The sequence below is a fragment of the Pavona decussata genome, unplaced genomic scaffold (genome assembly GCF_977016875.1).
Source record: "Pavona decussata unplaced genomic scaffold, jaPavDecu1.1 SCAFFOLD_54, whole genome shotgun sequence".
In the NCBI taxonomy this organism is placed as follows: Eukaryota; Metazoa; Cnidaria; class Anthozoa; order Scleractinia; family Agariciidae; genus Pavona; species Pavona decussata.
In genome coordinates, this window is record NW_028145476.1 from 51,468 (window position 1) to 72,891 (window position 21,424).

The 21,424-nt window shown below is 38.5% G+C and overlaps 2 protein-coding genes across 5 annotated transcripts in view; both read right to left on the reverse strand.

Annotated features, from left to right (window-relative positions):
* LOC146480192 (uncharacterized) overlaps positions 1 to 2,172 on the reverse strand; it is a 41,833-nt gene extending 39,661 nt beyond the window's left edge. For all 4 annotated transcript variants that reach the window (XM_085109925.1, XM_085109927.1, XM_085109926.1 and 1 more), the window contains exons 1-2: positions 2,020 to 2,172; positions 1,237 to 1,589 (exon numbers count right to left, since the gene is read on the reverse strand). In XM_085109925.1, the coding sequence (XP_084966051.1) occupies positions 1,237 to 1,589; positions 2,020 to 2,098 (432 nt within the window). In that variant the 5' untranslated portion in view covers positions 2,099 to 2,172. The remainder of the gene's footprint in view (positions 1 to 1,236; positions 1,590 to 2,019) is intronic.
* Positions 2,173 to 8,550: 6,378 nt separating this feature from the next.
* LOC146480193 (uncharacterized) lies at positions 8,551 to 20,506 on the reverse strand. The gene is made up of 6 exons (XM_085109934.1): positions 20,173 to 20,506; positions 17,491 to 17,781; positions 13,523 to 13,846; positions 12,455 to 12,730; positions 10,838 to 11,356; positions 8,551 to 9,253 (listed from the first exon to the last, which is right to left on the reverse strand). The coding sequence occupies exons 1-6, from the start codon at positions 20,435 to 20,437 to the stop codon at positions 8,913 to 8,915; spliced, it is 2,016 nt and encodes a 671-aa protein (XP_084966060.1). The 5' UTR covers positions 20,438 to 20,506; the 3' UTR covers positions 8,551 to 8,912.
* Between the last annotated feature and the right edge of the window lie 918 nt (positions 20,507 to 21,424).

A 21,424-nucleotide genomic window follows, 5' to 3' on the forward strand; every position in this document is an offset into this window, starting at 1 on the left:
TTTAGGTTAATGGATTTTTGTAAGCAGCTTGACAGCGAGCCTATCGAACCAAGTCAACTGATACCCTGCCACCTTTTATTCTGGATTTTTGGGCCAAAACCAAAATTACACTTTGAGGGAGTGAAAAGGAAGGATTAAGCTTTATTCTCCAGAAAAAATATGCTTGTACAGATGTAGAAATGGACTCTAATTTCAATTTGACTTCTAACCCTCAAAGGTCGTTATCTTCAACTAGTCTTGTAGCACATTAAAAATACGAATTTTTGGACATGATTTTTTTTTTACTTTACAAAAGAAAGATGATAGAAACATTTACTTTCAGGTGGGATAGAATTAGGGGAGTAGTTCTCTTTGTTGTGTGCGAGCTTGCTAACGTTGCAAAATTTCCCCGTTTGTGATGTTTGAAAATAGTTTACCAAAAGGGGACATTTCGGTGAAACAAAATGAAATCTGAAATTTCGCTTCTGTCGTCGGACATTTTATATTTAAGGTCAGGAGTTTGCCCCCAAGACTCTCGGAAACATGTCTGGCGATTGCTCAACCTATATAATTCGTATAGGTATGTGTGACGCCAAAGGGTGTGATTTTCGCTCCGTTTTAGTCTGAAAGTCAGAAAATGAAACACGGGTGTGGATTCAAAAGAACAAATGTGAAAATGGTATGAATTTTAGAGAACAGGTCTGAAAAGGAAAAATTACGTATTTTTGTTTCAAATAGGATCTGGGTTTGTCAGAACCGAAGCACACCCGCCCCCCACCACAAATTCCAAGTAGTAGCCTCCATTCCGGTGTTGAACAGCCGAAAAGAAATTGCCGTTACTTTCCACGCACTTATCTCCAGGGAAAAAATCCTCCACCCTTTCATTTTGTTTTAAATGATCTTTTCTTGCCCGTCTGATTAGAGGACCCTTCTGCAAATCACCATTTTTTATCAGTGAAGTTGGCATTCAAGGTTAAAGGTTATCATCATTCATTCATTCATTCATTCATTCATTCATTCATTCATTCATTCATTCATTCATTCATTCATTCATTCATTCATTCATTCATTCATTCATTCATTCAATCATTCATTCATTCATTCATTCATTTATTCATTCATTCATTCATTCAACAATTGCCGATAAATCTAGCCCTCTGGAAGTTGATCCTTTTCATATCACTCTAGAAGCTGTTTTAGTTTCCCTTTTTCTTTTGCTAACTGAAATTAAAATTTTGATCAGAGACTTGGACTAACCTGTGGGAAGTCAATCTTTTTGCATTCTGTTCCAGTGGTCCAGGAGTTCAAGGTAGTAGTTCCTACTTGAGCCCCAGAAGGAACAGATTGGACCGCGATCCAGTTCACTTCCGCAGTTCCATTGGAACCGTCACCGTATTCGGAAATACAGGTTGTGAATTGATTTGTATCCTCCGATCCCACCCAAATTGCAGCACCATTACCACGAAATGGGTTCTTGACTGAATGCCCAAATGACGCGAACACTTTAACTTCCTTTCCGCCAAAAGGCTGCGCGAAAGAGACCTTGTGGCAAGCAAATAGCCCTGGATTGGCTGTTGTCACGTTGACTTTTCCTGTCTTGAATTTAACCGCTGGGTGTAAAGATAGAAAAGGAAATAAAGTCAGTAAAGGTTGTTTGCGTTTGGTGTTTCGGCTCTCGCTAAAATGCCTATCAGTTACATTTTGCGCAATAATTCAAGTGTAGTTTCCTCCATTAATCTGCGACCCAAACCTAAATCTTTGTCAAACTCACCAGCTGGAAATTACAGGCCTTATACGCTGTAGCCAAGGATCATCATTTCATTATCAAAGAGGCAAATACAATGCTTAGATCTAGGGTAAAATGGATGAAATTGTTTTGTGTAGTAGTTTCCTGCATGTTTGGACACGACTGCACCCCACCCCCAAATTTTTGCGGATTTGTGGAAGGCCAGTTTGACAACGAATTAAAAAACCAATTAACAATTTGATAACAAAATATCCTATCATAGAACAAAAAAGACACAAGTTGATTGCAGGTACCTTCAGTGCTTTGCGCTAACAGCACCAGGGTGAATAGAATACGGCAAAACCGCAACGGGAGATGGTACTCGTCAGACATCTTGCATCAACTGAAGATAAAGCTTCCCTTTATGGATATTATATCAATGGCAGTACGTGTTGAACCTTTTTACCTGTCAGAGCATGCAGTGGTAAAATGCCAACAGTTACCGAGAGGGCAATCGAAAACCTAGGAGTGTTGTGTGGGTGGGGGAGAAGAGGTGGTCGGTTTTGGGAGTAAAGATAAGCCTTCAGGTTCGAAAAAAGGTACCTACCCATGCCAAGTGTGAGCACCCCACCCCCCTCTCCTCCTCTCACCTTTCAAAACTGATTAATAAACACCCACCGTCTTACGTCTCAGTTTACTTGGTTTCCAGACTTGACGAATTTATCCGATCTAAGGTCGTGCCAATGGTATTTCTAGCAGATAGGTTCTGTAAGTAGTTAAAACCCCAAACACGCAAAGCCTAACGAACAAATTAAACGACGTTTCCGTGTCGTGATGACAGCGTTGTTTAGGATGGTATTTGTTTCGAAGGCATTTCCTCGTAGACCAGCTATATCCAACCAAAACGTATGTTTGACCGTTTGACGGAAAGCTATCTTGTTGACTTTCAATTTATATGTAACAACGCGTCTATTGTCTTATTCCTCAAGGTCATGAAAACAGATAGTCTATAAATTCACAATCATGGTTACCCTTCACGGGGCGACCCTAAACGCCGAAACGGTGGAACAATGGAACGGTGGAATGTCGGAAAATCACTCCAAATGCTTAAAGATGGAACGACGGATTAAAGAGCGTCAATTAATTTTTTTATTGTGGTTGATTGCCATGGCAATGGATGAGAAATAACTACGGTCCGCTGGATGCAGATCTTCCCAGTTACAATATCTCTAACAAACTGAATAAAAACAAACATAATATTATACATTGCAAGCAAAAATGATTTTTGAGCATTGATTTAATTTCCGGGGCAGATATATCCATGAGAAAAAAAAATAAACAAGGAGGAAAAAACACGCAAAAAAAACAGGGCTGTGAGCTTAATTTAGATCTCTCTCACTTACACACACGAATAGAAGATTGTGTCACTTTGTTCGACCATGTGTATTATGCAAATGCTATACGAAAATAAGCGCTCAGCAGTTGAAATCTTAAGGACAACAACTTTTCTTGCAACAACAACATCAAGGAGCAGGTGTTTATCCTTTTCCTTTTTTTTTTTTTTTTCGGTAGTGGTAGGAGGATGGGGAGCGATACTGTGGCTTTTTGCATTTGGGCGATTTTTCGTTGCAAATATTTTCCTTGACGGAATGTGTCGACTATTTATAAATTATTTGGGGATATTTTTCGCCGCTCCGTCTTTTAGGATTTGGGGTGATTTTACGCCTTTGCTCTGTTCCGTCATTGTCCGTTCATCTATTAGGATTTGGGGTGATTTTCCGCCATTCCACCGATCCGATGTCCCACCGAAGAAGGATGATGTGCCTTCCTTCATGAGCAACTCACTCTCGGAGATGTTTATTTATTGAGACACAGGCCTTCGTTGAAAACAAAGTTGAATTCAAATCGGGCGCCATTTCTGCCGCGGGCTAGCCTACAAACTCACCCACCCCCTCCCGGGTAATTGCAGTTTTGCACTAGCCAGCCGCACTTGACGCAAGAAACGTCTCTGGCTGGTACAAAACTGCACTTACCTGCGAAGAGGCGTGTGTTTTTTGTTGCCAGCCAAAGGTTTCACGTGGATTCCACCTTTCAGGCAAATTTTAGTACTCATACCTAGGTTTGACCGTGAGTTTTTTCTGACATTCCAGCGAAACGGCTAGTCCGCGGCAGAAATGGCGCCCTATCTGAATTCAACCTTTTAGAAATCTTTTGAAGAAATAAGCAAGCTTTGATTTCTCTGTTGGCGCACTTCTAGGCTCCTTGAGATCATTAATGCCTTTAGCAATCGCAAGTTAAGCTCAAATTGAGGCAAATACAATACAGTATGTCTTCACGCTGAAGTATAAAGTATACCTACTCTGAATGCTGGAGCTAAACGTGAAGTCGAAATCCTATAGCAACAATTTTCCGGATTGACGTAACATTGGTGACCTGTTGGTATCAACCACTGGAAACAAGGAAACACCAGCAAAAATGCGCTTTAAAATATTTTTCAAATTATCTATCTCACGTTAATTCAGATAATATGGGGGCAACTCCAAGCCGCGAAAGGTTTTTGTACCAGGAGAGTTGACAGGGGCATACATACTTTATGTTATCACTTCATCCTCGCAAGTGAAGTAAACAACTTTCTCCGGGACGAAGTTACTAAAGATGGGCTCCGTCGAGGGGGCCGGGGACATACTCCCCTTTACTTGCTATATGTATATGCGGCGGCGCAAAAACGTACGCTTTTTTGAGCCGTTTTGGTTTGAAAATTTGTGTGAATGTTAAAGATTGAAACGGGTGTGGATTCTAGAGCCCCGTTTCTCGAAAATCCCGGTAACTTACCGGGCCCGATAAGTATATTTTTAAATGTTTTTTCGCCGATTACACAGTGATTACAGACTTGGTACTTGGCTAATGTTTTCATAGAATTATAAGCTTTTAAAATTTGCTATTCAAAGCTAACAAAAATTGACTGCTGTTAAGAAACATTTATCACCAAAAACACTTATCGGGCCCGGTAAGTTACCGGGACTTTCAAGAAACGGGCCCCAGGTCTGGAAAAGGGTATCGAAAAGTTACTTTCCGAGGAGAAACCCAGCGGCAGACAAACATTAAGATTTTCTTTATTCGCTTTGAAAAGCTAAACTAACGCGAATAACATGTAAAAGATTCGGAACGGCCACGAATGTGCGAAGCGAAGCCAGACTTAGGTACTCGGTACGACGTGCCGCTCTCCTGTAGGATGCGATAACTATACTTGTACATACAAGGGAGAATATCCATTTTACTTTCTGCTTAGTAATTTCACCACCCGACTGGTGAGCGGAAGGCCTGACGCTTGAGCCCAGTAGTCTAACCTCTGACGGGTGCGCATGTGCACCCTTTCTGTTGATAGGAAACTGCCGCGAAATGGAAATCAATTTTTTTAAATTTGGTTTCCAGTTTTCTACCTTTTACAATTCTCTTTCAAAAAGTCTTGAAATTCTAAACAAAATAGCTTTAGACAGATAACATACGGCGTTTCAATGTTATCCTGATATCAGTCAATAGAAGAGAAACCTGAATAAAAATAAAGTTAATTAACTCTAAACTGCCAACATTTTAATTATCACTGTCTATTTATTCACATGTAAGTGATGGACACTCTCTTTGGTATCTAAACAGACTGAAATCGTTGTTTTGTGTATTATGTACGTAAAAATGAACTTAGGATGATATGAAAGCGTCGTAACTTTTCGCTTATTTGTATTGTTAATTATCATTCTAGTCAGAGAAAGCAAGCAACATTTTTGCTGCAATAAAAAGCTATTTTCCATAATTTATTTTTAATAAATTGGGTTTTAGTTCAACACTTTCCCTTAGGAAAATATTGATTAATGACAATAATTCACATCTAAAGAGCGCCAACACTCCACTTATTGCCCATGGTACTTTACAATAATTAACGGAACAAGCATTAACATAAAAATAAAAAAACTACTTAAAATAACAGATTAAAATAAAAATGTATCTTCAAAATATCAAGTCTAAAGAACTTACTGACGATAAAATTTTTAACAGTTAAGGACGGTGCCTACTATTGTTACTGCGCATACGTTCTGCGCATCTCGTGATTCTCGGGTTTCCTATAGGTGGTGCTAAATAAAACCGGAATATTTTTGCGCGGTTTAAACATGAGGAGAAAGCAGAAATTTGCAAGTGCTCATAGTATCCAAAAAGAAAATTAGGCGTAACCATACATTTTTCAGAGATAATAAAGCTTCAATTTGGAAAAAAATGCCATACACTTTGTATTTTACTGCTTTTTAGAATAATTGTTGCATGTAAATTATCTCTAAAAATGCGTGATTCCCCCAAATTTTTGTTTTGGATTTCTATAGCCCTTGCAAAGATCTGCTTCATAAACCACACGAAAACACTTCGGTATTAGTAGGCACCGTCCTTTAAACCTCCTTAAAGAGATGAGTGTATACATAAATGAAGCCACTGATGACTATTTCCTTACATTAATTTGTAACTAACTAATAAGTATGCGCGTCAACTTGGCCTACCCAAGTTCATGCTCTGTGCCACACATCCTCGAATAAGCGCCCCTTTAGCCCCCTTGGTTCAGACATGAAAACTAAAAGAGCAATGATCCGCCACCAATAAATTGAATGATAGGCAATGATGAGCTTATTTTACTACAACTAACAAATTCCTCTTCGTTTTCCTTTGTTAGTTAAATTTAGGTAACAATAATCCTACTGAATTTGCAAGAGAAAACAACAAAGTGAACGATTCTGATAGTAAATGACGCCATCGTGAAAATGGCCTATTGTCCTCAACTTAAGCCTGTTTCCTTCAAAGGACAAAACGTGAAATTTGAAATTAGCGCCAGGGTGATTGTTTGGTGAAATTTTTGTTTACGCTCACCGCTAAATAAATGACGCGCATAAGACAGTTACAGTACGCCTTTCTGTTTTATAAAACTAAAAAAACAAGTTGAGGCAAATTTCTCTGAAGGACGAGCTGTTTGCTTTTACGTTGCGTTGCTTTTCTCCATGTTTTGTCGTTTAATATTCCCCATACTTGTCATTCCGTTTCCCGCTGAACTACCTGACACAGGCATAGGCCCTTTGGAGATAGGATGTCACGTGACCTACTCTTCACTAATTTATGAGATACAACTTTAAGAATACATGAAATGAAAATAACATTTCATATTTAGCAAGGTTGAGGAGTTTGAAGCACTTGGCGTTAAAGGGTGAGTTTTTGTGATGTCTTGGATGTTTCAAAAATTTGTATTGTCTTCATTCACTTTTATTTCATCCTTGATCTTCCTACTGAAGTCTCCAAGTTGTCTGCGCGCTGCGTTTGCAGATTTCTGATCTTTGAATTGCAACACGATTCTGATTGGGGCTTCTTGCTTCTCAGGTACTTGTTGTTGGGTACGTGAATCCTCAGACCCTTTGAATCAATGAATTGACGGATGGTAGAATGCACAAGTTTGTCTGGGTAGCGTAGTCGGGAAAAGGTCTCTTTGAGACGCACATTCCTGATGAAAAAGCTTCCACGTAGATGAGAGCTTAAATGCACGGTTGAACATGGTATTCAGCAATGACGGTTTATATCTACCGTCCACGTGGCTGTGGTAGTGTAACAGTAGCCCAGTATCCGTTGGCTTCCTGCGCACCTTCGTGTCTAACCGGACAATGTGGACATCAGCCCGGTGTACACAAGTCGGAAGATCAAGGATGAAATAAAAGTGACGGGAAACAAGCCACCCCTTGTAAATCAACAATGCGCTGTGTATCATTTTCAGTCTAGCCTGTGCGATGCAGGTTATGTTGGCTACACGTGCCGACACCTTCGCAAGCGAATTGAGGAACATAAGGGATCGGAAACCACCTGAGGAAGCAGCACAATATGGCCCCAAATGACATTGCGCAAAGTTTCAAAAATTTTAAGAAAGTGTCAGAACAAACTTGATTGTCTTATTTTTGAAATGCTTTTTATCAAAGAACTGAAACCATCACTAAACAAACAGTGCGATTCCGTCCGTGCTAAATTATTTGTTTAGATCAGTTCTTAACAAGCCTCATTATTGCTTCATTGTTTCATTGTTTTATGTCCTTTTTTTAACTTTATAAATACTTATCATTGACATGTTTTGTCACATTTTAGCGTTCATGACATTCTTACCGATTTTTAACAGTTTGTGATATATTTATGCTATGGTTTTTATATTTTACTCGCACTAAAAAATGGCCTCGGACAGGTCGAAACGTCGTGACCTTTTAGGGTGCATTTTTATCACAAAATCTATTTGTAAGAAATTACTCTCATCATGGTTTATTTACTCTAACAAAATAGTGACCATTTTATTGCTAATGAGTTTTAAAACTGTCCAGTCAATTTCCAAAGTCAAATTTGAACAAAAGCTGATATGGTAATTTTTCAATTAGGCTCTGAAGGATAGGAGAACAGAAAACAAGGGAAATAGATTATTTATTTCTACCTTCTGAGTAAAGTAATATTTTAATTGAAACGGCTAGGCCAATTCGAAACCAAACTATTTTACTTTAACTATGTTTAAAAACGCAAATATTGCATGAACCAACCACAAGTCTATTTCCCTTCCGAACAAGTCTTGACTATTATTCGTTACCAACTGATTGATCAGCAAATGGGTGCAAGTCGTTTTCAGTTTAACAAAGCCAAAACACGGTAAAGCAAACTAGAAACTAAAACTAATTAGTAACATAAAATCTAGTTATTTCGTTATCAAAAGATGAAGAAAATATCGTAGTTATTACGCTTCATTTGTCATGATAATCTACTTCCGCCAATGTATTTTTCAAAGGGAAATTCGCTCTCTCAGACGGTTCCTCATTTAGCCAGATTTCTTATATCCTTTGGTCCTCTTCATCAGTCACACGAATTCCTTTCAACATTCTAAAACGTTCTCCATTGCCTTTGTTGCCTAACGATACATCGCTATCACAGGAACAATCGAGAACACTCAATTGTATATTACAAATCGATTACTTTCCAGTAGTTATACCTTTTCACAGTTGATTATTTTGTATAAAATCATTTGGGCAACTCATTACAGGAAAAAGCTACAGCAACGCTTTTTATATAATATTGTTGTATTATGTCTACAAAAATGGGCATGGTTGCATTTTAAATGCATATTTTGGGCTCTTAATTCAACTTACTGAGCATGCGCCACCTAGATCAATGTTATTATCACCTGACCATGTCCAGCTGTGTTAAAGCAACATTCGTTCTGCTGGTTTTTTCCTGCATTGTAAGATCCTCCCCCTCCCCCACAGGAGTCATATTTATTATCTCCGCTACTTCCTCCAGAGTAGCCTCCGCCGCCTCCTCCACCACCACCATTTCCGTCAGCACCACCTCCTCCTCCAAACCCTCCAACAACATTGTAATGCCTGGATCTTCCACCCACTCCTCCCTGAAGAAATCCTTTGCCGCCTTCTCCGCCGTTACCCATGGTACCACCGAACTGTGTTGAACTTCTTCCACTGGAATAAAAACCACCACCACCACCACCTAAAAGGAAGAGTGAACAAATTTATTTCTAAAGAATAAAAATTGTTTTAAGAGTCTGACTAGGGTAAATACGTTACGATGTAACACAGGATGATTTTTTCCTGAAACTTGAGTAGTTAAGATTAGATAAAGAGAGCTTTTCATTTATGAGTTAAAAGTAAATCCGCGTTTCCTTTGGTTTGGTCTCGCTAAGCTGTTATTAAGCAAAAAAATTCACGCCAATTTCTAAAACCAAAACCAATGGCGACTTGTTGACAGGTTTTCGCACTCTTCACGCCATTCAATTGCATTCATTTGAATTCTTATTGGTTTATTGTGCGGTTTGTATTTGTTGTGATTGGCCGGCTAGAATGACTACTTTGCTTTGATTTCGCGGATAGAGGTATCTGTTTCTCAGCCGCCTCCCTGTAACTTACTGACAGGGTGAATTTTTGTCCAAGAAAAACATCATCTGAGAACACAAAAGCCAAACGTAACGGACGCACTAATTTTTGGTGGATGATACCAGTAACACAATATCCTTCACTAGCATGTGGTTCCAGGAATCATACTTAACTTTTTCAAGTCTCACGTAAAAAAATGCATGTTTATAAAGATGGAATAGAAAGCAACATGCGCAAACTTAATATGTTCCAACTTTTTTGTGTCTCTCGTGGTTCCTAACTAACCTGGCTGAGCTAAAGAATAAGCTTAAGCTTGCAATGGCTGAGATGTATGTGATTCCGTCCTTTAAATGGGAAAATTAAAATTCTTTCGACACTCGGCTACTACTAAAGTACAAGACTTCTTTCTAGATCTACTATTAAGTCTATTTTTCCCAGTTGTTAATAACTGTTTGTAAAACTGGCTGCTTTGAACTTTCAGATCCCAGGTACATTTGGTAAATTTCTTCCTTATATTCTGAAAAAGGAGTAAAATCAATTGCTCGGGGTCCAGTGTTTTCGACTTCCATTCACGTATGAAATCCATTTTCGTCTCCTTTTTTACGGCTTCCGATCTTGTCCACCGTAGAGGGGAATTTGGTGGATGTAGATCCCCCTTTTCTCGTCTTTCTTGTCGCTACAGCCGTATACAACACACCGCAGAACCATGTTTTCTTTCTTCGCACAACAAATACACTGAAACCCGCGAAAGCAGCGTTCTTGTATTGACGTCACAGGCCCACTATCCCCAGTTTCCCACCTTGCGCGGTTTTGCATTTACACAACCGGAAGTGAAATTACACGTATTTGTCGGCCTCAAACGAGGGGAAGAAAAATCGATAGCGATTTTCATACGAGAACAACATGAAGATTCGATCAAGCAAATAAAAAAAACTGTCATATACACTTTAAACTAAAAATGCATTTTACCGCGACTAACTACACCCTCAGTGTAAAATCAATTGTAGCTAAACAATTTAAATCAACGATTTCAATTTACCTAGTCACAAAATTAGCCCAGTTTTCCCAAAAAATAAACATGGAAATCGCCAAAAATAATAAACTGCTGGATATGGGCTGGTAGACTAATTATGGGAAGCCAATCAAAGAAGAAATCTGTCTGCAGAGAAATTAAGTGGGCTGTAACACAATGCAGGCTTACCTGAGTAGCTACTGTCAGCTGTGTTAGCACCGTGTCCACTGCTTCCACCCGACCATGACTTGTACCCAGCTCTCCCTGATGTTGCGGCGGAAGCATCGCACTCTGTATGTCTTGAGCTAGCATATTCGATGCCTCCTCCTCCTCCAGCTATTATCATTGGAGTGTTGCTTGCTCTCACTACAAAGGTTCCACCTCCCCCTCCAGAACTTCGCTTGTTTCTGTTGATTCCACCTTCTTGACCAACAAGAATCTTAATTGTTTCGCCTTTTGATAAGCGAAAGGTGCCTATCATTCTAGCGCCTCTTCCTCGATACTGATGGCTATTAGTGTATGTATCATATCCTCCTGAAGCTCCTACTGCTTCGATCTTGTAGTTACCTGTGTACGGAACAGTCCATCGTTGTATACCGCTGACCAAAGTAACTTGACCGTCGTGATCCTGGCCGCTGTAGTGACTGCCGAGTGATGTTGGACCAAGTCTCCCACTCGCACCGAGGTTTGTAAAAACAGCCTTGAATGCTGGTAATTAAAACATAATAACAGTTCAACTTTGTATCTTACTAAACAATACCTATGCCGCCTACGCTACTATTTTTGCTAGCTGTGCATCGAACAAAGGAACCACCGTTAATAGCTACAGGGCTCAAGAAAGTTCAGTTCCACTGTAATTTGAAAAAAAAAAGGACAAAATGATTGCTCACAAAAGAAACTGGAAAAAACTTAAACATTTAAAAAAGTAATAGGTTTTCGGAAAAGTGAGTTACTCTAATCTACCTTTGATGAAACTGTTTAATTTTCTTCCAGATTCCGAAACACTTACATCGATTTCCAAATAGCTCTGGGCCTCGTGTTTCAACTTGCAAATCGGATGAAACACTTTTTCTCGTGTTTGATATATAATACAGCGTTTCCTTCGACAGGCCTACGACACGAATTGTTTCGTGTAAATCAAACCTACAACTCGCTTAGAACTGTCGTGTACGTCACAAAAAATGTCGTAGGATTTTAAAACATGTTTTAAAATCCTACCACAATCGTAGGTATAGGCAATGTTGAGTGACGAGAGTTGTGTGCGAATTTTCGCATGACGCGAGCCGGGCACGCTCTTAAAATCGCATGCAACAGTGGAAAGCAAAAGTTGTACCGTCTAAATCGGCCTTAAGGTAGAGGAATGCACCCTGAATTATAACGGATGTCATTTGAGAGCTAGTTATCTTGGTTTTGACCGGAAGAGAAAAAGTTTTGTATTGCCGAATAATTTCCTGTTTACGTCTTAAAATGAGGATTGACTTTAGGGACTTGTTCGGAAAATGCGAATGACAAATACATTTTTTGGTCTGAAATAAGGCAAGGGTACTGTAATTATCATAACCTCATTCAAAAAGCTTAATTTCTCAGCGACTATCAGAATAACAATAAAGAATCTGACGACAGAAGTTTGCATATACTCAGTAGAGATCAATCTCCAGAGTTAAGGGAATGGTTGATCTTAGTTCATTTTAGTTCAACTTAGTCTGATATCTGATTGTCGCTAATAAAATTACAAATATAATCGTTATGAAAAACCTAACCAACTGCTATCATTTTCAACCAATTTGTTTAGTGCGTACTTCTCACCTTCTCTGAACTGATGTAACGCGGTTATCGTGGTAACTAATCCCAGCTTGTTAGTTGCTTTACACTGATAGCTACCGATGTCTTCAAAACTGAATCGTGAAATTTGAAGTGTACCATTTACAACCACGGATCGCCCTTGTGGCAACGGAACTGAGAAAGCTCTAGACCAGTGAATAACTGGTGGCGGAAAGCCAAAAGCTTGGCAAACAATACTTGCAGTTGAATGTTCTTTTACTGTTATTACTCTGTCAGGGATCTTGGTAAACACTGGAGGAACTAAATACAATCAACAACAGATAAACATCAGCATCAAGTTCAAAAAGCCTTCTCAGAAAATAATCCCGCAATAAAAATCTGCTTTGGCACTGAATATATATTTTGACTTTACTACATGCAAGGCATGCCTTCAAAAAATAGCGAAAAAACATTCAAGTAATATTTGATGTCATAAACGAGGACGAGTGCTTCGTCGGGAGTTTCAAACTCCAAAAAAAACATGAATGCGGCCGAGTGCTTTTATTGTTTCAAGGAGTTTAGAACTCCGGATGAAGTATGAAGAAAGTTCTGAATGGATGGCATTGAACAGCACTAACGAAATTTTAAAATGCCAGTACCGACGAGCGGCAAATGTCATTGTTCGCTTTGGTTGGAACACTGAGTCCATAGTGTACGCAGTACTTCCTTGCACAGCACGACAAACGAATCTCCTTTAGCCCTTACTCAAGGACCCTTAACATTTTGATCTGTGTTTCGTTGGCTGTAAAACCGTTCATCCACCTGATCCAAACGGACGTTATTTATTGGTTGCTCACTTTATTAACACTGCACGAAAAAACGCCTTTGGGCAACATCAAATGTGTGGTCAAAGAATGTCAAAGGCCACCTTTGATTCGAATCACAGGTGACAAAGGCCGCATTTGATTCACGCGCGTCAAAGGTGGAGTCAAATTTCCAGCGCTTGTTAAGGTTCAGGTTCGTTTTTGATACACATTAAGTCCTTTTTCGACACATTGAAAGGAAAGAAACAAAAAGTGATTTTCGTGACTTAAAAGACAATCTAAATCTCACCCTCAACAAACAGCTCAGCAGTTCTCATGTCTTGTCCCAAGACATTTCTTGCCGTGCAAGCATACTTCCCCGAGTCAATGTAAGCGGCGTTCTTAATCTCTAGCTTATCCTGTTGACCACTTCTGTTCACCCTCATCAGGTCTGAACCATTCAGCTTATTCCATGATATTGAAGGCTTTGGGTTACCAACAGCTGAGCAGTAAAACGTGGCGGTCTGATGCTCACTCACTGTCACTGAAGCAGGAGATATGGTCACCCTTGGGGCAGATATGGACTCTCCTTTCTCTCCTTTAGGTCCCGGATGTCCAGGGAGTCCTGCATCACCTTACGAAAAAATGGTAAACAATGTATCCACAGTTTCGACGAATCAGAACTGATTCATAGGTAACAATTAGCAATAACGTAATGAGGGTGAATCCGAATGGAAAAATAGACAGAACAAAAAAACCGACTGACTTAGTTTGAAAACAAAAATGTTATGCCAATCAGGTCAAGGACATGTCGATTTCTTTGTCCGAGGAAACCACAGTGATTATATTTGTTCTTTATTTATCATATACATACCTGTTACACATCTACTCTTTTTCTTATAAGAGCTTCTAATTTTGCGACTGAGGCTGAACGTTCTTATTCAATTCTTTATTTATTTATTTTTTTTTTTTGCCGAGCCTGAAAACGTTCTTAACATGTTCTTAAAGTTATATAGTATTTCAATAAATCAATGCGGACGTGACCAGGAAACCTATCAAAGCGCATTGTTTGCTGTTATGTGGTATCAAGTTGCTTGTCACATGGTTGTGCGGCCTGCTTTGATGCCGAGACTATAAACTTGTTCTTCAATAGGAAAAACCAAAAAAAAACACATTGTTAATGTTAAAAAAAATGTACCTCAGTATTTGAGTAAATTGTCCTCTTAAATGACAGTTTACCTTTCTTTTACCTTTATTTATACTACTAACGAAAACAAAATGAGCTTTATCAATATTCATTTTTTATTTGTCGAATTATTTACTTCAAAGGGCATAGAGTTTGACTCAACGGTCAAATATATTGCCTCAACGGGCGGAGAATAATATAAATCTAGTTAAACTCTGTTAGATCTCACGTGCATTTTTCAGCCACGTCATCACAGTAGTGGATATCCCGAATAACGAACTGCTCATACTTTCGATCTTACATCGACTTTTTTTTTTTTTTGCTATTGCAATACAACTTTTTCGCGGTGAAGCCGCTTTTCCGCAGGACCGAAAAAGGACTGAAACCGGAAACTGCAAATGAAAAGTCTCCGGAACCCATGGTACTATTGCAAAGAAGGGTGTGCTGCCTCGTTACCGCTTGCCAGCAAATATTTTATTTATTTTATTCTTATTTTTATTATTATTATCATCATCATCATCATCTTCATCATAATCATTATCATCATCATCATTATCATTATTATTATTATTATTATTATTATTATTATTATTGTTGTTATTATTATTATTATCATTATCATCATCATTATCATTATCATTATCATTATCATTATCATTATCATTATCATTATCATTATTATTATCCATTTTATTGTTATTATTATTATTATTATTATTATTATTATTATTATTATTATTATTATTATTATTATTATTATTATATTATGTAAGATATACTAGTGTAATTGCGAGTGATAACCCTTTCTGACAGCGTTCAACAACTGGAAGGACAGCTCTTTGTCAGTGTTCGTTATTGAGCTTAGTCCTTCCGTAACTCCTCATGGTAGCCTCTGAGAAAGTCGAAAACAATATATAAAGTTTTTTGACGCCTGCACGTAGTTCTGTGTGTTTTTTCTGTTTCTTCGCTGTTTTGTCCGCAATTGTGCCAACTTGGCAGACAGCGCCTTCAAGTAGTGTCTAATTATTAGTCTGTTTGTTGAAAACTTCCATGTCTATTTTATTTGCTCCCTTTTCTGGTACCTTTTGGAGTTTGAAAGGTACACGCCAAAGAAATTTTTGCGTTTTCATTCTTTATTACTGCAGAGGATGGCCTTTGTTGGTACCATGGTTTTTCATTGTCAGTCTCCTGAAAGTTGTACTTTTCTAGTGCAGTAGGTGGTGATAGATAGGTCTTAACGATCTGTCATGTCTTGCTTTATAGAGACTTTGTGCGATCTTTTGGCAAGCACACAGCAAATGAGTGGTTGACTCTGTAGCGGTGCCACACATTCTGCATTTGGTGCCTGCAATCTTCAATTGTGCTTTATTTTGCTGGTAGGATTTAAAGTTGTTGACTTACGCTCCTGTTTACGCTGTATACGATGTCGGGGATATTTTTCCATTTCTTTAGACTTTGATCGGCTGTAGGTGGCATTTGTTTATCTTGGAGTTGTTTGGTAGTGTAGGCTCCCAGCCAGGACTGCTGTTCTGCTTCTTTAGCATATTTTTCGACCATCTTTGTTCTTAGCGGTTCCTTGATTGCTTTTGGTGATTGTGTGGTTATCTTTTTAGTCTCGTTTGTAGATGATGAGACATCACTTACAGTGTGTTCCGGGCCCGCAGTAATTAGCGTAAGCTGTCGCGGAGTCCCTGCCTGTATTGTACTTTACATTTTTTTGTTTTGTTTATGTAATCTATATTAATTTATATTAATCAGTAGTTCAAAAATATATGTTTCATATATTTAACAATTATCCTGCGAAATCGCGCGGAATATCGCCTGATACTTAGCCGACGAGGCCGTAGGCCGAGTTGGCGAAAATCAGGCGATATTCCGCAAGATTGAGCAGGATAATTGTTTTATTATTTAACACATTGATAACAAAACACAGGTTTATAGCAAAAAAGCTGGAGGCGATCTTAATTTGTCAAAAAAAAGAAACTTGTAACATTTTCCCGCGCGCGGACCGGCATGAATGAAAGTGGCAGCTTTGTTCAAGTTTAAATGAAATCGAGAGCGTTTTGCATCAAATTGAAAAATGGAGTACTCGTCTGGTGCGCCAATCGCTCCGGCAAAATTTTCCACAAACTTCTAGCCTCAAAAGCTAAAACCAAACAGTATTTTGAAGCTGCAAAGGATTTGATGTGTCAGCCGGGCCAAGCTGGACAGACTGGAAAAGCTTTACAACGAATTTTCTCGGGTGAGTGTTTCTTTGTTTTGATACTACGCAAGCAATTTCACGATCTTCCCTCATTGTTTGACAAATGCATCTAGTGCCTTGTTGCTTCCAAGAACTCTTTTCAAGCAGCTCTGATGCTTTTGAGAATAATTACTTTGTACTCCGTCTCTTTTTTGTCTGACAGAAAGCTAAAATTTCTCGAGACATTTCAGTGCGGGCTCGGATTTTCTCAGGTGGTTTTCTCCATCCCTTCAAGACGAGTCGAGATCTATTTTAACGGTTGCGAGAACCAATCTAAGGAAATACATGTACTGTTTGTAATTTCTGAGCATTAGAATACGGGACAATCCAAAAGTCTAGCGAAAAGTATATCAAACGTTTTTGCTGAACTGTAATTTGCCAGTTCATAAACAGAAAGGTAAACCAGTCGTTTTTGCACTAACCATTACAATTCTTAACAGCTAACTTGGTTGCCTTCTTTGTGTTCAATACAAAGCAGCGTTATTAATGGTTTGATGTTCTTACGAGGTCGTTACTTTTTCAAAGTGCTCTGCAAAATAGCTTTAGTTACAGTGGCGCCACCCTATGGAACAGCCTTTCATGCGACGTAAGGCAAGCAGAGTCCATTGGGCAATTCAAAAGTACTCTAAGGCACGGCATTCTTGGATAGCAACTTTTTATTAATTTTGATATCTACATCGTTTATTAGTGAATTATTATTATCTTTGTTATGATTTATTTAGTTATAGCTGATGAATTGTCCGTGATTAAGTTAAGGTTAAATAAATATATAAATAAATAAAATAAAATAAAATCTCCTGAGTAAGGAAATATGGTTTTTAGCAACATGAGTGCCCTAAAGCTGACATACCTTTTTCTCCCTTGACTCCTGGTGCTCCAGGATCTCCCATCATTCCTTGTTTACCGGGTTCACCTGGTGGACCCATGAAACCTTGCGTTCCCTTTTTACCCTTGGTTACTTGGATGCCCTTCGGACCAGGGGGACCTGGCAGACAAACTCTTCCTGGAGCAATGCACAATGATTTCACAATGATCAAGTCCACGTATTTCTTGATTCCATCGCGAACGTCATTCAAACCTTCAAAGTCGCTGCTGTTCGTTTTTAAGCTGCGACGGACAATTTCACTTTTGCCCGCTAGACCTGCAAAGAGAACAATTTCCTATTACTTCATTTTGTAACTTTAAAACCTGAATGCAACAACTCGTGTCAAGAGGCCATTTAGAATTTTTTTTATTTTGATGACCACGGATTTCTTTCTTTGTACAACACAGTAAAGTGACATTAACATACAAGAAATAAACAAAGTTAAGGCAGTCATAACTGATAAGCATGAAGCACATATTGATAAAGAATATTTTCGTAAAGTTCACATAAGGTCATTATGTGAACAACAGATTTTCTCCGCTTTGTTTTTGTTTGCGTTGAACTATTGGTTAATAGGCCTAACTGTGCTGATCTATTGATGAAAAAAAAATAACAAAATACACGCCACAGGATGCAGGAAGTAGGCATACCTCCCGGGCAATACCTCCATTTCTTACGTATTTCTTTACAATTTTTAACAGTGTAAAAAATAAATCTACTTTATGTCTCTCACGAACTGCAATCGTAGTCCCATATTCGCCTAAACACTACACCATTACACCATTACAGGTGTTTTTAGGGTCGAGAAAAACGTAACATAACATAACATACTTTATTGGCATTCCCACATAACATTAATGGTACCTATTACATCAACAATGATAAATGTAATAATTACAAGTTACGGATTAACAAATCATCACGCCTCAAGGATGCTTCATATATAAAATGGCTCATTTTTTTACAAATCACGGGGTCTACGCTATTGAAGAAAAATGTAATTAGATCTTCGTCTGATAAATTCTTTAAACTTTCACAATATTTTCTAATGTCGTAAAAAAGGTTGTCTCGTAAATCAGCATATGAGACGCAGTCGAAAAATAAATGGCACTCATCTTCTACATTTTTTGAATGACAGTATTCGCAGCTCCTTAGCTCTCTTGGTGTTAAGGGCTTTGTGTGTCTACCTTTTTTTAATTTGAAGGTTATGCTTTCCAACTCTAAATTTGGCAAGAATTCTCCTGTGTCTCATATTCTTGACCAGATCATAGCAATCAGAACCGTTGGTATAATTTATAAATTTGGAATAAAAATTAAGTTTAGTATTCATCCTAATAAGTTTTATTTGATGCGCTTTAGAGTCTCTATATTCGAATAAAGAGTGGAAACATATTGTTTTAATGAGTTGGGATTTTTGTTTAGTAATAGAAAAACTAGTACTTGTTGTATGATTATATTTTATCAATCGCGTTTTTATTAAGTTCATGAGGCTTTGATCGTTTGATAGGGCAAGATTTTCCGAGATATAAAGGCATTGCCTAGCTATATTGTTATCGGGAAAGGCTTTAATTAAGGTGTAACCAAAAATGTAATACATTACGAAAAATACGCGATTTTAGAGCTAATCTTTCTATTTCATTTCGTGCCTCCAGATTGGGTGCCCATTTGTTAAGCCCAAGATAATATTTGAAAAATTGTGAATGGCGTCGTTCAACTGAATCTTTTTCCCATATTTGAAGATTCATATTATCATAGGCTCCCCAGACTTTTGAATTATAAAGTGAGATAGGTAAAAAAAGACTATCGAATGATTTGTTACAAATCCCGAGCGGAAACTTACAATAATAAAAAAAAAATAAACGCTTAGTCGCAAAGATAGAACGTCTTGTTTTTTCAACAGATTTTTGTTTAGAAGTTATGAAGCTACCGTTACTAGATATCGTAGATCCTAGATACGAATAACTAGGGACATTGTGACATATCACGCGACCGAACGCTAGTGGTAATATATACATGTAATTATTATACCAGTCTATGGATCATAAAAGAGATTCCCAAAACGCTGGCTGAAAGTGACTTATTCAGTTATTCTTGATCTGGAGGCTCGACAGCATAGAATACATCCATTCTTCTGGTTTTTTTAAAGAAGACCAGTAGCCGACCGAAAAGTCTTCCCAGTGAAAGGATTCATTTGCACTACAATGACAACAACAACTCTTATTTGTACTCCATTCGAGTACTGGCTGCCCAAAATAACCACAAAGGGGCTAGAAAGACAGGGCAGCCAAACTGAGAAGATGAAGAATATAATAACAGGGTCAGGCACAAACACACACACTCAAGTGTGCTATATTGAATTTAACAACAGGAAACCGGAAATATCATCTCATACTACGCCACTGTCTACATTCCGAATAATGAATTGGACAAAAGTACAAATAAAATATAATTCATTGCACACTACTTGCCATTTGTACGGAGATGCACGGGTGGTGGCTCATTGGATAAAATTCGATTGGTCAAAACTTAATTAAATGTCTTGTATTTTGCCTCAGCTAAAGAAAGCTTTCGACCCTCTTATGCATAAATAACAACTCAGACACGGGATTTCTAAAACATACTTCTACAGTTCTACAATCTCTACATCAAGCCTTCTAAGGCACCTACCAATGGCAGCATCCACGTCCTCGTTCGCATTGGCCTGGGGTTTAGCTTCTTCTTTGAGAGCATCTTTGACGTGCTGAATTTCCTGCGAGAACTTTGAATCCATCATTTTCGTTTCACGGACCACTGTTTCGAGTCTCACGAACAGCGCAATGGTTAACAGAATCGCAACCACAGACAAAACTATAGAAATCTTGTGAAGAAATGAGCAAGCTTTCTCTGTTGGCACAAGCTTCGGCTCCTTGAGATCCTTTATGCCTTTAACCATTGCACGTTTTGGCGGTCAAAATTGTGACAGATACAAGAAAATGAGCCTTCGCGCTGAGGTACGTATCAAGTATACCTTCTCGGAATGCTGGAACTAAACGATATCCGATAGCAACAATTTTCACAGATTTATGTCGCATCAATGACCTACAAGACATCGATTACCCACAGTAAACAAGAAACTCTTGCAATGTAACGCACATTTAAATCAGGGCCCAAAGGGATTTAGGGCTCCCGGGCTCCAGCCTATATAAAAAATTGGGGCTCCAGAGCTCCTGGCCAAAATAGATAGGCATCCCGAGAATTTGTTGAAGGTTCCACGCTATAATATTCTTTTCTCCTTTAATGTAAAATCAAGTCCTAGAATTTCAAAAAATACAGAATTTTCTATCCTACATGCATGTTTGTTCTCCACTCATGTCCACTCTTCACGTGTGTAACAGTGTGTATTAATGTATACGTTTAACATTTGATCGTGTCAATAGACGCTTCAAGCTAAGCACGCGGTTAGACCATTGCTCATACTGTTTGACTTCCACACCACCAGGAGACAAACAATGAAGATCAAAAAGTAAACTGCCTGCTCGGTCCTTTCGTTCGTGCTCGGGTACTTTGTTCTATTTTTGTCACTACGTTTCACTGTTAAGGTTACTTCCATGTTTCGCGAGTGCCTTCAGGGAAATCTAGCGTACGCGCGCTGCTTTCGATAAAACCACGGAAAACTATATATCACTGTAAAGCTGACAAATTGAAGTTTGCGAAAATATCAATGTTTTTTTATTTTGTTGGATACATAAGCGCTCAGAGGCCTGCAAACTCAATACTAGCGACGTGTACTTAACTGAATTACCCACTCTCACGTAAAGACGCAAAACCAAACAGACTGCACAATATCAATCAGGAGATAATAGGCTAACAAAGTGTGTCAGGCTTTTTCTTTATTCCTATTGGTTTGTGAGAAAACCCATCCTAAAGATGGACAATGGAA

Coding starts and splice junctions, on each gene's coding strand:
- LOC146480193 (XM_085109934.1), bottom strand. CDS start 20,437: ATGGTTAAAGGCATAAAGGATCTCAAGGAGCCGAAGCTTGTGCCAACA. Junction 12,731..13,522: donor TGCTGAGCTGTTTGTTGAGG/GTGAGATTTAGA, acceptor GATTGTATTTAG/TTCCTCCAGTGTTTACCAAG. Junction 9,254..10,837: donor AGCTGACAGTAGCTACTCAG/GTAAGCCTGCAT, acceptor TCTTCCTTTTAG/GTGGTGGTGGTGGTGGTTTT.